Source organism: Eleutherodactylus coqui, chromosome 8, assembly GCF_035609145.1.
Source record: "Eleutherodactylus coqui strain aEleCoq1 chromosome 8, aEleCoq1.hap1, whole genome shotgun sequence".
NCBI classification, from domain to species: domain Eukaryota; kingdom Metazoa; phylum Chordata; class Amphibia; order Anura; family Eleutherodactylidae; genus Eleutherodactylus; species Eleutherodactylus coqui.
The window spans coordinates 61,908,176-61,924,665 of NC_089844.1; the positions used below are offsets into that span (position 1 = coordinate 61,908,176).

General features: G+C 45.1%; 1 protein-coding gene across 1 annotated transcript in view; it reads right to left on the reverse strand.

The window, feature by feature from the left end:
- The window catches only part of HDAC4 (histone deacetylase 4), a 178,048-nt gene that overhangs the window by 41,291 nt on the left and 120,267 nt on the right, over positions 1–16,490 (reverse strand). Inside the window, exon 3 of the mRNA XM_066575714.1 lies at positions 9,714–9,785. Coding sequence (XP_066431811.1) covers positions 9,714–9,785 — 72 coding nt within the window. The remainder of the gene's footprint in view (positions 1–9,713; positions 9,786–16,490) is intronic.

The window sequence follows — 16,490 nt, forward strand, 5'->3', positions numbered from 1 at the left end:
TATCGCCATTCATTTGCATTGGATGCCGAACACTGGCAGATTTGATGAGAATTTATATTGTTGCATACCACCCCAGAGTTTACCAGAATTTCGGCCAGTTGCAGAATTATAGTTGGTCAGTATTCATAGGGTAGAAAAAGAAGTGTGCTGGAAATCTCACACTGGCGATCTCTCCCTCTTCCCCAAGAGACGCTGAAGTAGTGCCAGAGTAAAAACTACTATACTAAAAAGATATATGGTACACACTCATTAGTAGAAATATGATCACAGTAAAAGCCAGACTGTGGGGTTATTTCCGTCAGAGAAAGGCTGCGAGCTCAACCTGTTGTCACCGTACTGGTGTCATCGGAAGCTCATTCATGTCCCCCGAAGCAGCCGCCCACTCCAGCCTGTCTTCTGCTTCCCTCATTAGACAGTAGAACGTGTTCCAAAGATGCTCCGTATGGCAGCGCACGCCCCCGTCGGCAGGAAGGTGACTCACCACGGCTCAGCAGGTGAATCACACACCCCGGAGACGGCATCCTACCAGGAGCTGCTCCCGCGACACACCGTTGCAAAACCCATAGACGGAGGCTCCATTAGATAATAGTGCTCTGCCTTGGGAAAAGCTGCAACTTGTGATCAGATGACAAGTAAAAGTGCCGAGTACAAAGACATTTCATGTTCTTGTATAAACAGCCAGGAATTGCTTCACCTCTAGGCAAGAGTGGACAAGTAAAGCCGGCTAGGGAAGCCAAGTCGCATTTAGGGATGGGCAGTGCCAAGACTACTTCATACCTGACAAAATCATCATTTCTGAGGGTCAAATCATTGGTTACTTCAAATAATGAAGACAGGATAGGTACGAGGTCCGGGCGCTAGGAGCCATTATTGAGAGCGAAGACTATATACTGTCCCTTCTGCCTATAGAATTCTTCATGGAGTTCAATGAAGCCCTCCTAAAAGTGTGCAATAAAGGCCCCTACTTATCCTGCTTCCACAAAAATAAGCCATACACCAAAAATAAGCCCTAGCCTAATTTTCAGGGAGGCTTGAAATATAAGCTTTACATCGAAAATAAGGCTTAGTTACACTACATTACAAAAAGAAAAAAAAAAGAAGAAAGCATTACCTATCAGGCTCGGTCCAGGTCTCACTCCGTCTGCTCTTTAGAAGTTCAGCGCAGTTCCCACAGTCCTCAGCCGCTCATACATCACTTCCTAGTTACAGGATTCAAAAAATCCCACCTCCAGGATCGATGGCTGTGATTGGCTGCTCAGCCAATCAATGCAGTGTTGGTTGAACCAATGCCATGGCCGTGATTGGCCACGGCTCAGCCAATTCATAAATCCCGCCTCTACAATGCGATGGCTGTTGATTGGTTCATCCACCACTGCTCAGCCAATCAAAAGCCACCGCGTTGTAGAGGCGGGATTTATGATTTGGCTGAGCTGCGAAATCAATCACAGCCATCACATTGGTTCATCCAGCGCTGCAGTGATTGACTGAGCACCAGTCAAAAACCAATCACCGCCATCGCTTCTTGGAGGCGGGATTTATGAATCCCGTAACCAGAAAGTGATGTTGTATGAGCGGCCTGAGGACTGTGGGAAGCGCGTCGTAGCTGTGCAGCGCATTGACAAAGACCTGGACCGAGCCTGCTAGGTAAGTACAATAAGACCCTCCCCCAAAAATAAGACCTAGTGCTTCTTTGTGGCAAAAATGAATATAGGACAGGGTCTTATTTTTCAGGTTAACACGGTAGTAGGGATCGACGAGAATCTTAGGGCTAGCAGGAATCAAGGCATTATTTGCTCACATATCCCTTTGATGTGTCATATTAAAAAAGGCCCTAGATGGCCATTGTTTCAGGCCATTAGAGGACTAGTTTCCCTCTTTCTCATGATGGAACCTGCTCCTGTTTGTTTTTTTTTTTTGCAAGATATATTCAGACCCTATATCGCCTAAAACCCAAGGGTGGATGCACAAGAACTAGCCAAAAATTCTTGCATGCTCTTGAGGCCAATTATGCATCAGGAACCACTGGTGTATAGTTCAGATATGAGGCAAACTGAGCTTTAATTAAGGGAATCCTCTAAAAAGGTAAAGGTCTACTCTGTAGATCCATTAAACAGGAGTGTGGAATGCGGGACACTTTCTGCAGTCGTCTCATCAGTTTAACTATTTTAACCATTTCTGGGTATCTTTCATTTATTTTAACCCGTATATAAGCATTTCAGGCATTTGGTTGGTACTGATAAGAGCAAAATATGGAAACTATGGCTGTATGGAGAGGGGGGGGGGACCATTAAAGGACATCATGCAAGGTAAAGTGAGGAGGAATTCAAAAGGAACCCAACATTTTTATAACTCAATGAAATGTAAAAACTGGAAAACAGCGCCTTCTTGGAAAGCACTTGAAGCATATGAGAGCTTTTAATAAGTTTTTAAAATCAGCCCAAGCCTTTATTGGCCATTGTTGTTTGCACCCAGTTTGAGCTCTATCTATTCAGTTTTCCTTGTAGATTTGCCTATTTTCTGCTGCCCTGTGGTCTGTAATCCCCTTACAGGTAGTGGTGGGGGTCCTAATCTGTACTGTACTGGCTGCGACTTCCTCTTCCATGCTTCGTCGGCATAGCTCTGCTCTAAATCAGCTGGAAGGTAGCAGCCGAAAAGATTTACTTGTCCAGCACATTATGCAAAATTACGTGTGATCAGTCCGGTGGACATGCTGGACCATTTGTGGTGGGCTGTCCAGAGTAACTCTCCCCATGTCACCATATCCGCTGTCAAAATGTTGCACTGTGACCTCCGAGACCGGGGCATGCGCAGTAGCAAGGGATAAGTCTGCATATGCGGCGGCCTCTTAACCCTTTCCAATCCACTGCCTGACGTCTGAAGACCTTATGATTTAAGGCTGTACAGCTCCGATGTTGGAAGACGTCCGTCGGGGTTCTCTTACTGTATATTGCCAGCCTTTCTGCTGACAGAGCCTATCCAACGTGTCACCTCATGCAGTACTGGCTTTAGCCAGCATATAGCGCCATTGCATAATGACAGAAAAAGAGTACGCCCCCTAGGAAAACCAGGACACAAATTGGATTGGAAAGGGTTAATCAGGGTTCCAGACATGGTCCGGACAGCCCACCATAAACAGTCTGGCATGCCCACCGGACTGATTGTACGTACGTTGCATACAGTGCGGGGCAAATACAGCTCATTTTACAGGTATGCTTGACACAACCCCACAGTAACTGTTTAAAATGCTCACTTCGTCAGGGTTTATTTAAAGCAGTGTTCCCCAGCTCCAGTCCTCAGGGACCACCAACAGGTCATGTGTTCAGGATTTCCTCAGTACTGCACAGGTGATGAAATTATTGTCGATGCCTCAGACATTGCCACAGGGGGTCTTGTCATAGGATATCCTGAAAACATGACCTGTTGTGGTCCCTGAGGACTGAAGTTGGGGACCCCTGGTTTAAACGGTATAAGCAGATTTAGGTCTGAATAACTAGCGACAGGTTCCCTTTAAATAGCTCAATTCTATTACAAATCTGGGAACAATAAAAGGAACCAAAAAAAAAGCGAGCACTAATCCTTCTTCCACGTTACAATACTGAACACGACGTGCTTCTGATGAGCACCTGCAGTAACAGTTCTCAGGTATTGGATGAAAGTATTACGATCAATCTAGATTACCGTTTGGCAAAGGAAGGTGCGCTGGCATTCAAAAACACTAACAATCAGAAAACCAATCTGGTCATAGCGAGCTTATCTGGGGTCAAAGTAACCTTGTCAACAAGATAGGTCACTTATTGATAACCAGTTTAAATAGGCGGCGTTTCCCAACTCCAGTCCTCAGCGCCCCCAACAGGTCGTTTTCAGGATATCCTATAGTAACACCACCTGTGGCAATGTCTGAGGCACCAACAATAATTACATCACCTGTGCAATACTACATAGTATGTTAGGCTGAAGGGAGACAATGTCCATCCAGTCCAGCTGGTTTCCACCCCCCTTGTTGATCCAGAGGAAGGCAGAAAAAAAGCCAATTTAGCCCACTCAGGCTGGGGGTGGGGGGAGATTCCTCCCCAACTCCATAAGGGCAGTCAGAATACTCCCTGGATCAACGTTTGAAAGTTCCTACCTGACTCCAAGACCCGGATCAACAACCCCGCTGGTTATTTAATACTAAAGAGATCCAGAAAACATGACCTGTTGGGGGTCCCTGAGGATTGGAGTTGGGAAACACTGAAATAAGGACTTTAGTTGCCTAGTCAAGACAGATGTTTCAAAGCAATTACTTCCTTCAAGAATTCGTTCATGGAGTCCAGGTCCCCCTACATAAACATGCAGGTCATTTTTAGGTCCAACATTCCGAATTTAAGGGGGTTGTTTCACGAAACTAACTTATCATCTAACCACGTGATAAGTAGAAGATCAGCTGGGGGTTTGACTGCTGGGACCACCACCGATCACGAGAACAAGCATGCCCACTACTGCTCCACTCATGTCTATGGGAATACCAAAGACAGCTACAAACAAGCACTCGGCTATCTCTGGAAGCCCCACAGAGATGAATGTAAAGGTAGTGTGCATGTGTGACTGCTCCATTATTAATATGGGAAGGTTTGGGACCACCATTCTTGTGATCCATAGGGGTCCCGAAAGGTCAGACCCCCCATGATCAGCTACTTATCACCTATCCACAGCATATGTAATACATTTTGGTGGGTGAAAACCTTTAACTCCATAGAGCACGTTTTAATGCACACAAAAACCTGTAGGAACGGTCAAAACACGCGGGCAACTACAGCAGCGTGTCTACACGACTAAAACGGTATACACCCGTGTGAATGAGGCCCAAGGCAGAAAATAAGGAGAAAATAATCTAAATGGATTCAAAACACTTCGCTGTTTTAATTATTTCATCTACCTTTTAAAAATGGCGCAAAGAAATACAGGGGAATAAAAAATGTTTTTTGATACCAAAATTTTGGTGAGAAAAAGTTGCAATTTAAAAAAAAAAAAGAAAAAAAAGTTGGGCAATCAATTTTAAGCCAAGGCTATGTTTTTACACAAGGCACTGGTTATAAGACTCAACAAGAAGTCTTCTGGATGTTTTGGGATAGCTCCGATTTCAAAGGAGCCAAATAAATCCACCTAAAGTACTCGAGGTCTAAAGTAACAGGATACTTCTAGTAAACAGGAAGAACGCATGTGTGTATGACAACACAGAACTCAACACTGCGGAGTCCAGGTTCTCGTCAGCTGCATTGTCATTATCAATAGCTTGCTGGCAATTGCGATTTGGTTGCATTTGGGCCATTGGACGGACGTTGGCACATCAGGTGAGCCTCTGGATGACTCACCGGGAGAACAAGTAATCCAATTTTACGTTTCCAAGTGGAGTTTAAAAAAAATTGAAAGTTGAGCACATAGTAAACTAATCCCATAGTTGGGAATCCGGACAGCATTAGCGTAAAGCTGTGACTCAGGCTTCTTTACAAGTCAGGAACCTTGCCTGACCTCTACAAGATTACGGACATCAGTGAAGCTCCCGGAGCCGAGAGTTAAAGGGGTTTTCCAGTTCTAAAGGGAATGTGCCATCAGAAAATGACCCATTATATAAATCAGATTTTGGTGTTAAACATTTAAAAAAAAAATAATTTTAGCCTATTTTTTTCAAAAAATTTTGGTCACAATCTATCTTAAAACAAATCTGCCCGTGTGCAGGGGGCCTTAAGTAGATAAAACTGAAAGGGTTATTCCAATGAGAGATGGTATAGGATTATGATACGTAGTGCCCGCTGCTCTAGAAGAGTGTCCTGCCCGTCTCATTGGCTCCAGTATCCAGTGCTGTACCCCATCACATTACCCCCAACAGTGCCGACTACCTTACTGAATACGGATGCCTAGGTCATAGACGGGACGCCCTCTTCTAGTGCATAAATGTAAGTAGCTGCAGTATGGACCACGGTCCGCTGCTGTTTAGAAGCAGACCCTGCTATGCAATGTACCCAGAACAATTATTGGGCACACTCTTCGCACTATAATTGGAACAAACTGCACCACAGAAGGAGAAGGCGCAGGGACTGTGAGAGCCGGGTGCGGTACAGTAGGCAGAGGAGCCGCTGCGCCTGCAAGAATGGAGCCATGTACTGGTCAGAGGTGCTGTGTGGTCGGTGCAATAGCCTGCAGAGCAGCCGGAGGATGGCAGGATGAGCTGCTGTAGTACGCTGGGACCACACTATGCTAAAGACTGCCTAGATCTGCTGAGGAACCCATCAGAGTGCCAGAGCTAGCAAAAGAGTTGCCAACCAAGGGGCGATAATCAGAAAGAGTTTCAAGCTGCATTACAGAGCCCATGGATCAGACTACACAAGAGGACCTCAAGGATTTCATCAGCACCAGGTCATAAGTGAGGCCGGTCTCAATAAAAGCCAAACAGTGTGCAAACTGATAGTAACTGCCTTCCATTGGGGTAGCCAGAGACACACCAGCAACTGTAAGCAAGCGTAGACAACAAGTAGTGAACGGTGTCCAGAACTTCTAAGAAGTTGGAGCCTAGTAGTTATGGACAATAGTGTTTGGGTTCTTGCAAACTCCCTCCGGATTCCGCTGAGTATTGTTGCTACCTAAGAAATGTGCACAATTAGCCCCAATACTGTCTTAGATTGAACTTCAAGACAGTCGATTATCTAGTTGCTGCTGTGCTGTGAACACCGTCATCACCCGGTACGAACTGCGGAAACTGTTATTTTCTGGTATGCATAGCCTAACGTTCTAAGCTTTGGTTAGTGATACGTAACAGTACCGCTGACCACAATTATTTTATACCATTTCCATACGACCGTATGGTAAACGACTGGGTAACAATCGCAGCGTGTTAGCGGCATATAGCGCTGTGTATCACCGTGTTTGGGATTGCATATTCCAGCGTATCTCACGCACTGGCATCTCCAATTTTTTTTTTGTTAATTAATGGCTTTCCTTCTATTGCCTTTCAGCAGCATTACATAAAAAACGCCAAACATACGCAATGTAATTACATATGCACAGTGTCTTTGTACGCACCCGTAGAGGACAATAGGGCTCTATTGTGCGTAATACGCGGCCTAATGGAACATGCTGCGTTCCTTTTTTACGCAATGAATATAGGCAAGTGTGAATGGATCAATGAAAATCAATGTACTTTATTAACTCCATTTACCACGTATAATGCACCGTCATACGCAATTAAATTACGCTCGTGCGAGCCTGGCCTAAGACGGTTTTATTTCAGTTCTTCGTTTAAAATAAAGTTTTATTAACTTCGTAGTCTGCGTCACACCCCACCGCCAATAAACAAAACTGAGTTTTCAGGGAAATTTATTGCAGAAGTTTGCATATGAAATTGCGTTGCAGCAGATTTGAACATAATTAGCGCCATGAAAGTAGAACGGAGCCAATCCTCAGCTTATCAGTGTAGAATCCGTCACTACGCCAAATGTCATTGAGTGAGGAATGAAAGTAACGGTTCATCATGAGTGGTAACATTGTTCAGGGGTCCCACCATAACATAATTAGGAGTAATTCTTCTAGATTAGGTAAAATATAGCCGAATTTCCCAACTTTCATGGACTATCAAAGTCCGACATGGGCGGATAAAGAAGTGGGATGAAAGTGAATGCTTGAGCAGGTCTCGCTCTGCTTGTAAGATTCACAGTAATTACCTAAGATGTAGTTTTTTAATTGTAAACAGTCCTAATGGTGGATCTATGAAGAGGAATTCAGGCCAAGGACCTACTAGTTCTTATAGGATACAACTCAACTCCCGAAGCCCTTGGAGGACATCCAGCCTTAGAGAAATCCATGACCAGTTTAAATGTCCCTTCTTTGCAACCACCTCATATTTCAGTATGCCTCAATAGGATTTCAATAGATGTTTGGGCACTTCAGAGCATTGCAGTCCTTTTGTTCTAGAGATCATGGAAGTCCCAGATCGCAGGTCTCCACCAGTGACTACATACGGAACACTACAGCTAAAAAAAAAAGCTCTTCCCAAAATGTACAGGTTATTGGTGATGCATTAAAAATCTGACACATCGAATCACATAAACATCAATAGCCAACATGTACTCGATCCAGAACACCCCCTTAGTAGATGGCAAGTGTTTGTATGTAGGGAGTGGGATGGGATCCAACATCACATACGCACAATAGTGGGGTAGAGCCAATAAGCCACTATCTAACATAAAAGGAAACCATAAATGTGATCCTCCTGGCCATCCTGACCATCTTGGATGCCACTATTGTGATTCATGGTTTATGTTCATTTATTAACTTTGTATATGTGATTTAAGTATAGGATCCTATAACAAGCCTTCCTTACCAACTAGGTGGAACGCCTTGGGATATAGAGCTGGATGAATCTTATGAACTAATATTACATCCAGTCCATGAGAGCGGTCCAAAGAATCAGCTGACCCTGTCCAATCAACTATTGATGGCCTATCCTGAGGATTGGTCAACAATATTAAACCTGCAATACCCTTTTAAGAGGGGTGTTCTGGGTCAAGTGCACAATGGCTACTTTTCTGCAATTTGAGGTGTCAGAATATTAATCAATATCTAATAAAATGAATATATTAGGCCGGATTTGCTCACATTCGCTTATTATGTATACACATTTAGGTCACATGAAAAATATGCAGCATGCTCAATTTTCCTGTAGGGAAAGAGGACATATTGACCACTAATGGGGGCACGGCTGCGTTTTTCTTGCGTGCGCAAAAGGCACAGTAAAAAAACAAAAAAAAACCCAAAACATACTTGCATGCACAAATACACAACCTGTGTTTTGCAAAAACTAAGTGTAAACACGTATACGCTCGTGTGAATCTGGCCTTAGAGAAAGGCTTTTTGCCGTAGTGTTTTGGGGTTGTTTCACATTTGCGTCAAAACCACTGCTGTATGCAGCACTTCTGTTTATGTCCAAAAGCTGGGCGAGCCCCATTATAGTCAAAGGGGTTCGCCCAGCACTGTTAGATTCCACCCAGACATGGCCGAAAGTAGTAGGAAAGCAGAATCCCTAACACAGCTGTGAAACCACCCGTATAAGATAAAAGGAGGGCTTATAATAAACCGACTATCTGTATTTTACGTTTTTGGCAACCCTCCCTTTAACCAATGAACCTGTTGCACAAATAGGCTGTTTTAAGCTCTACTATTAGAATCAAGTTCTAAGAACACAAAAATACCCATACCAACCGCCACATCGCGTTCATGCGACTCCCCCCCTCCCCCCCCCCCCCTCGCCTTCCAGAGAAGTAGCATGCAATATTATACAATAAAGAAGAAGAAATGATTACTAGTAACACGATAGAGCTCCCTGGCCACCTACGCCAATCGGAAGGACAACCTCAACCGTTTCCCCAGTAATAACAATCCAATAAGTATCCGTGCAGAAACACAATTGGATAATAGAAAGAGAATCCTAAATGTCGGCATTCAGAACTTCTACTACTCCACCCGAGCCGTTGTCAATTTCTCATGCGGCTCCCTTGAGGGACGTATGGCAGTCTGCTTTACGATTCACAAACATTCGCACTCCGCTCTTTGAACAATCTTGCGGTGCAGATGATGCAGTGCATTTCTTTTTATTAGGGTGGAACGGATCATTAACATGCCACTCAAGTCTTCCCAATACATAAAGCGCTATTTCTACCGGAAATTGTACAACTAGTACTCACCAGTGCTTGGCATGTGTTTGGCACGAGTCTGCGTTAGAAGCTCCACTGGTTGGTCCAGACCAGATATTCCATCTGCAGAAAAAAGGGAGAGGATTTAAGATCTGCAGCTTTAAGTCACGGGGGCCGTGCAAAAGAAAAATGCAACAAATCACGCCGGTTATCTTAAGAAAAAAAAATGACAGAAACAATTCCATTTGGAGGTCTGTGCGAGAGAAGACCCTTGCCTGTTAGTCTAGGGCTTCCATCAGTGATGACCCTTGATGGACGTCTGTATGGTGGCAGGCCATAAGAGGTGGTTAAAAGAGACGGAGGTGAGTGCAGCGTGGCAAGGGAAGGGTTAACAGGTCTTGGAGAGAGAGAGAGAGAGAGACTAGAAAAATTCAGGGGGGATCTAGAAGATATCGCCCCCCTCCACCCCAGTCTGAAGTCTTTAAAGGTTTCCGTATGTGAATTTCATGCAGCAGCTTCGGAGGAACACCTGCCTCAGCCGAATAATAAAAAATTCTTCATTTAGCATTTAGAGAGGACGGCCTGTGATGAACGAGACCCTTTGAGGAGGAGGGGGGAGAAGCAGAAAAGGCTATTCATTCTGGGGCAGTTTGATGACAATACGGTGCAGCTGCCGACTGGAATAAAAACCCAGGAGGCGGAGGCTATAAATAGCTCCGAAAGAGACGGCGCAGGGAGCCGACAGATTAAAATGCAGAAGCACGCAGAGCGAGGAGAGCGCGCAGTTCCCAGGACTTCACAGAAGAAAAGAAAGCCAGTGTAAAGGGAAGAAATGAAATAAGACTACAGGAGGAGGAGGTGGAGAGGACTGTGGGAAAAGCTGATTTATTCAGACCTTGTCTGGTCAGTCCGAGTCAGGAGCGCTTTTATTCTGGGCATCCACAAGTTAATGTTCTGGGTGTCCAAGCAGTCCTTTCAACTCCATCCAAGGAACACTACCCTATCCTTACTTTCATACTGGGCTAAATATATAGATGTCTGGAGAGCACCAGCTAAAGGCTGGAAACTACTGGCTGCAATGTATCCAGCTTCTCCGTATAACTAGCGTATTACGGCCAATTACAAGAAATCACCCGATGCGAACGTAGGGACCAGCCTGAAAAAGCTCCAAGCGGGGGGCTTGTCTTTGGTTGGGGCCCTTAGACACAATGATTGTGTGAATCCTCATTTGATCAAGTGGTTTGTACGATAAGCGTCAGGCGTAAACGCATGCAGAAAGGGAATGATCGGCGATAAATGAACAATCGAAACTACCCAATGATTGGACAGTGTAAACGCATGCCAAGCGAACGATACATGATCGCTACGTCAGCGCTGGTTGCACACTTGTTCCAACTTATCTTGTTGTGTAAAAGGCCCTTCCTCATAGTGCCCAACCTTCTCTATCAGCAGCATTTTGTATTGCCCAGGGGGTAGTTAATCCACCGGCTTGGTACTGGAGGCAAACAGTGGTAGAACAAACCGTTTGTGCACCAGCTGTGATGCAGATCATGTGCTGTTACAATGTAACTGTTGCACAACACAAAGATTCCCACCATGTCTTTTCTGCCCCCTATAGTAGTCTCCACTTTTGCACCCCAGTACCTCTTGAGAAAGCCTGTAAACCAAGAATATGTCTGAGTCCTGAGTATGACCGTAGACTGGCAGATCACATTCTTACTGGTGTCCCACAATATATGGATTAACAAGTCTGCACAAATGGGGAAAGAAGTGCCAAATTTATCAAAGTGGACAACATTACATACTATATAGAACAAGTCGCTAGGCATGCTGGACGGTTTTCCTTATGGCGTGCACTTATACTTGGGTTGCCTGTAATGTCTTGGATCACAGCGTGCGTTTGCACAGCTCTCCGTTATATTCTCCTTGCTGCATCCATTGCGACATTTCTGCCCAATTCGCTACTATAGAGTTATAACACATTTGCTGTAAATTTTACCCACAGCAATGCAAAGAGTGAAATCCCAGCAAATCTGTTATGTTATGGGTCCATTCACACATGGTGACTCAACCAAAACCGCACCCCCCTATTGTCGTGAATCGCCACAGACTTGCAGTCTCCATGAGCTTCACGTGTGCTAGCTCCGGAGCCACACCGATTCACTGGAAAACCACGTGCCGTACTTGGAGCACGGCAAGAACAGTGTGAATACACCTTAACACATGCGGGTTCTACGGGGGATTTTAGACCACTTTTACAGATTTGTGCGCTAATTAGCTTTCCAAGTCCATTTTTGCTGCATTCTTTCACAAGTGATGCACGGGCAGAATAACTTGTGGTCCTGAGAGTTTTCACAATGCTATTTGTATACTGTATAGGTATACATATACACAATATACGCGTCGGCCCCAGGGGAAAAAAATATAACAAAAACACCCAAGCAGGGATAAAAAAAACATGGAAAGACGACAAATTCCACAGTCAGACAGTAAGCCCACTCTCACATGAGCGCTTTTACTAAACCACCATGTATTTCAAATGGGGCCTCTCAAACCAGCGTTATTACGTGTGCAAAACCACGTGCAGCATCTCCTGTTTTCGGCGTTTTGGCGCGTATTTCACACAAAATTCACCATTTAAAACGAATAGGTTGTGCAAAAATGTAATTGCACGTGTAATGCTGCATTTTTTGCGCAGATTGCTATGCCACCAGAGAGAAGGTCAAAAAAATGAGTGCGATCATCAGCTCGTTTATCTGCATTTTCACTGCACAAAACCACACATTAAAAATCTAGACAAATGCGCAAAAAAACCCAGCTCTGCAAGCTGAAAAAACCCACTGTTTATAAATACGGTTGTGTGAGAGTGGCCTATCGCGCATCATCACATACTGCTGACTATTCACTGTCCTATCCACCTGCGTCCATTTTTAGCTTTTAGTGACCCTTATGGCTTATGAATAGAATACAAGTACTACGGTGAAGACCGACACTTGGGCTAACTAAAAATCAGCTGCAAAAAGGCAATGAGAGCTCTGCACAATAGAACTGGAAGAGAAAAAAAAACACACAAAAAACAATTTTTAACTTTCCGATGGTTATTGGTGATGCTTAACGATGACATCATACGAATCCTCCATAAGACTGTGCATGAATGACCGCAGGAGCGCCGAGCCCAGAACGCTTCGGAGAATGTGAAGATCATGTCTAGAACATCAATAAATCAATGGCTACATTAGGATGCATTTAACTAGGCGCGCTGATAACCTAGATGAGCGCCGGACGTGATCCCACAGCACCTGTCTCCTCCGCACACGGCCCATTGCAGCTCTCCGGCGGAAGCGCCGCGGCACCGACCTATTTATAGCGCTCCCCGCAGACTGGACATCACGTGCGCCTCATGGCACTCCAAGAAGCATCCAGATACAACCTGCTTTGTAATGCACAGGAAGGCTGCTCATATATATAGGGCACAGCTGGCACGTGAGAGCCGGAGAACGCGGAGCCATATGCCAAAAATACATCTGCAGCTCTGCTATTTATATCCCACTATACCGTGTGGATGGATCTCCTGGGGACGCGGATTAGGAATTTCCTTATAGCACACATGAGGCGAGGAGGCTGGAAGAAGGCAGCTTGTTGCTTGCTTTATAGGAGCTCAGATCAGAAACAATGAAGAGCAAATGATGCAATCTACCTGCATGCAGAATGCTGCAGAGAGGGAATCAAGCATCCGGCACATCCGATATGGAAGGCCGGCAGCAATAATTAACAAGTCACTTGCTCAGTAGGCTTCCGCCCATGTGTTTATTCCAGAGCCTTTCACTATACTCCAGCCCTGGCATTCATCCCATTGTTGTACATGCCCGATGTGCTCAAGTAACCTACCCAACTATCTGTTTAAGAGGTTATTAAAGGTAATTCACACAAGAGCTGGATGAACCTAATCTAGTCTTACAACCGGAATACCTGTCCATAGCTACATTCACATTGCTACTGGAAACCATCCACAAGCATGTTGACAGACGCCACCAGAAACTTGACTGCTAGGATGCCATGAGCCGGTCCTGCAAGATTCCCAAAACAAAGATGGAAGTTTGCAGAATGCAAATCACTAGAGCAAATATTTGCAGCCATGTAATGATGGATGATTTCAGTTCTGAAGCCTAAGTTATTGTGAATTCAGCTGTGAACCAGAACACAGACTGTAACTCAAGAGCATTCCAAGAGACGTAATGTATACAGTTAAAAGGGAAACAGTCAACAGAAAAATAGTTGTAAATCCGCTGCCAGAGCGTAATACAGCGACACATGGCTTTATACAAAAAGCTTTGTAGCTCAGAGGGATGGCCGCACCGCCTCATTACATACGGGGCACGCAACTTTTTTTTTGTACAAAACCACATGTCGCTTGCATAGGTCATGCAGCATTGCGCCATAGTAGTGGATTTACAATGATTTTTCTGCTGACAGGTCCCTTAAGGCTGCCCATGTATTTTAGATAGCAGTCGGCTGACACCCCCATAGGTATGCACCCTTGGCAGTAGCTTATTGCCAGAGAACAAAATGATTCTGCACTTGAAATCCAACGTCCAGATACTCATCATGGAAATTGGGAGGTTTGGCCGATCTACATGTGATGTGTATGGCCACCATAGGCGGTATTCCTATGTTAACAAGTGACGGTATATCGGTAGGTGTAATCCTGCAAGTCCCTTCATGATTCTTCTGGCCACCCCAGCCACCTTCAAGTGCATAGGGCCTGCTGCAGTTCCTTGCATGGCCGGGGTACGCTACTGCACAGGGCAAGCTTAGTTGGGGACACAGCTCTAAACTAGTGCTTCAGTCCCTTCTTTCTCAGAATCAGTGGTGGCCCAGAGGTGACACGGCTCTAAACTAGTGCTTCAGTCCCTTCATTCTCAGAATCAGTGGTGGCCCAGAGGTGACGAGATCCTCCAATCGTAGGGATATGCCATCACTGTATAAACTGTGTGCACCAGCTGTGTGCCCGGCAGGCGACCTTGCGTACGGCACTAACCTGCAAGGGGATGACCGCGGTGGTTCGCAAGCAGTCATGCGCAGTACAGATTTTTTTTTGGTGTGTTTGCATTTCCTGCACCGTCCCTTAGCGATGACGCAGGTACCCACAGCCGATACACAATGTTAATTGCATATGGGCTGCGGATCAGACGCCTCCATTGACTTAAATGGAGGCCGTTTGAGCGCATTCAACAGCAAAGTAGAGCAAGCGGCGATTTTTTCCCCCCAATTGCGGAATCCGCAATTTGTATCCACGAATGTGCAGGACATATCAGTTTCAATGCCCATGTTTTACAGTGGATCGTCCGTGCGGATGGAGAGTGAGGAATCCGCAATTCAAATCCATTCGCGTGAGACCGGCCTTAGGCTGCTTTTACACCCGCATTGGGGCTCAGTTCAGGGTATCCGTCTTTTCGATCAGTTTTCGGAAGACAGACTGAAATCACACCGAAAAAAAACTAACTAACACACACAACAAAAAAAAAACGATTCCCCCCCCGCCCCCCCCCCCCCCATTAATTCCAATAGGGTTTAAAAGAAAACAGAAAGCAATACGGAAACATTTGTGTTTCCCTCCATTCTGTAATGGAAAAATAACGCGGCAGAGTGGGTTTCAGGCTTTTCTTTTTTTGTGGGGGGGGGGGGGGGGGGGGGGGGGGGGGGGGGGGGGGAAATATGTATTTTTTTCCCCAAGCTTTACTTCAGTTTATTTCTTTAAAAAACGGAGCAGAGACACGGAAACCCTGGACTGAGCCGTAACGCAGGTGTGACAGCAGCCTGATTTGGCGCATACATTTACATAAATACACAGTGAAAAGGCCACCGTAAAAGGTGTTATCCATGGAAACAAAAATAGAGGAAAATGAAAACATCTAAAAAAAAAGGGAAGAAAGATTTTTTTTCTTCTTTGTACAGTCTTTGCTTAAAAGAGAAGAAGAAAAGGGGGAAAGGGTGACGAGGCGATGAATGCCCTCCACCCCAGAAGAGGCGTTTCAATGAATTCTGATTAATCAGAGCACTCACAATGCGTTTCCACAGAGGTTTCAATGAGTCTAACCGCTACGTATCTGACAGAAGAGAAAGACCGCCACCATGTTCATTACCCGCTATTCACTGCTGTTATTTAAGAGAAGTAAAATGCAGTAATTGAGCAGCTGGGAGTATTATAGAAAGTACCAGGGAGAAGAGTCTGTCTGCGAGCAGCACAAGAGGAGTCTAACGGGCAACCCGACACCTGGGAGCCGGCGGAGAATGTACAAAATACCTATTTACACCCCACTGCAGTCGGAGCGCACTTTTTTTTTGCAGCAAACACATAATCTGACCGCAACGTGTGAACAGACCCCAATTAATCCATCGCTTCTAGAACCACTAGTCCTGAGAACAAGTCACAACAGGACAGCCAATGAACAGGGGGGGATATTGAGAAGTCTACGAGGTCTCTATTAACCCTTTCCAATCCAATTTGTATCCTGGTCTTCCTAGGGGGCTTGCTCTTTTTCTGCCGTTATACAACGGCGCTATCTGCTGGCTAAAGCCAGTACTGCATGAGGGGACATGGTGGATAGGCTCTGACAACAGAGAGGCTGGCAATATACAGTAAGAGAACCCTGACGGACGTCTGCTAACATCCGAGCTGTACAGCCCTAAATCATAATGTTTTATGACGTCAGATAGAGGATTGAAAAGGGTTAAACCGATTTTCCAGGGAAACACTACTCATGGCCTCTATTCTCAGGGATTAACATGTTATCATGATCCCTACCGTTACAGCAGGACCCTGGCTGT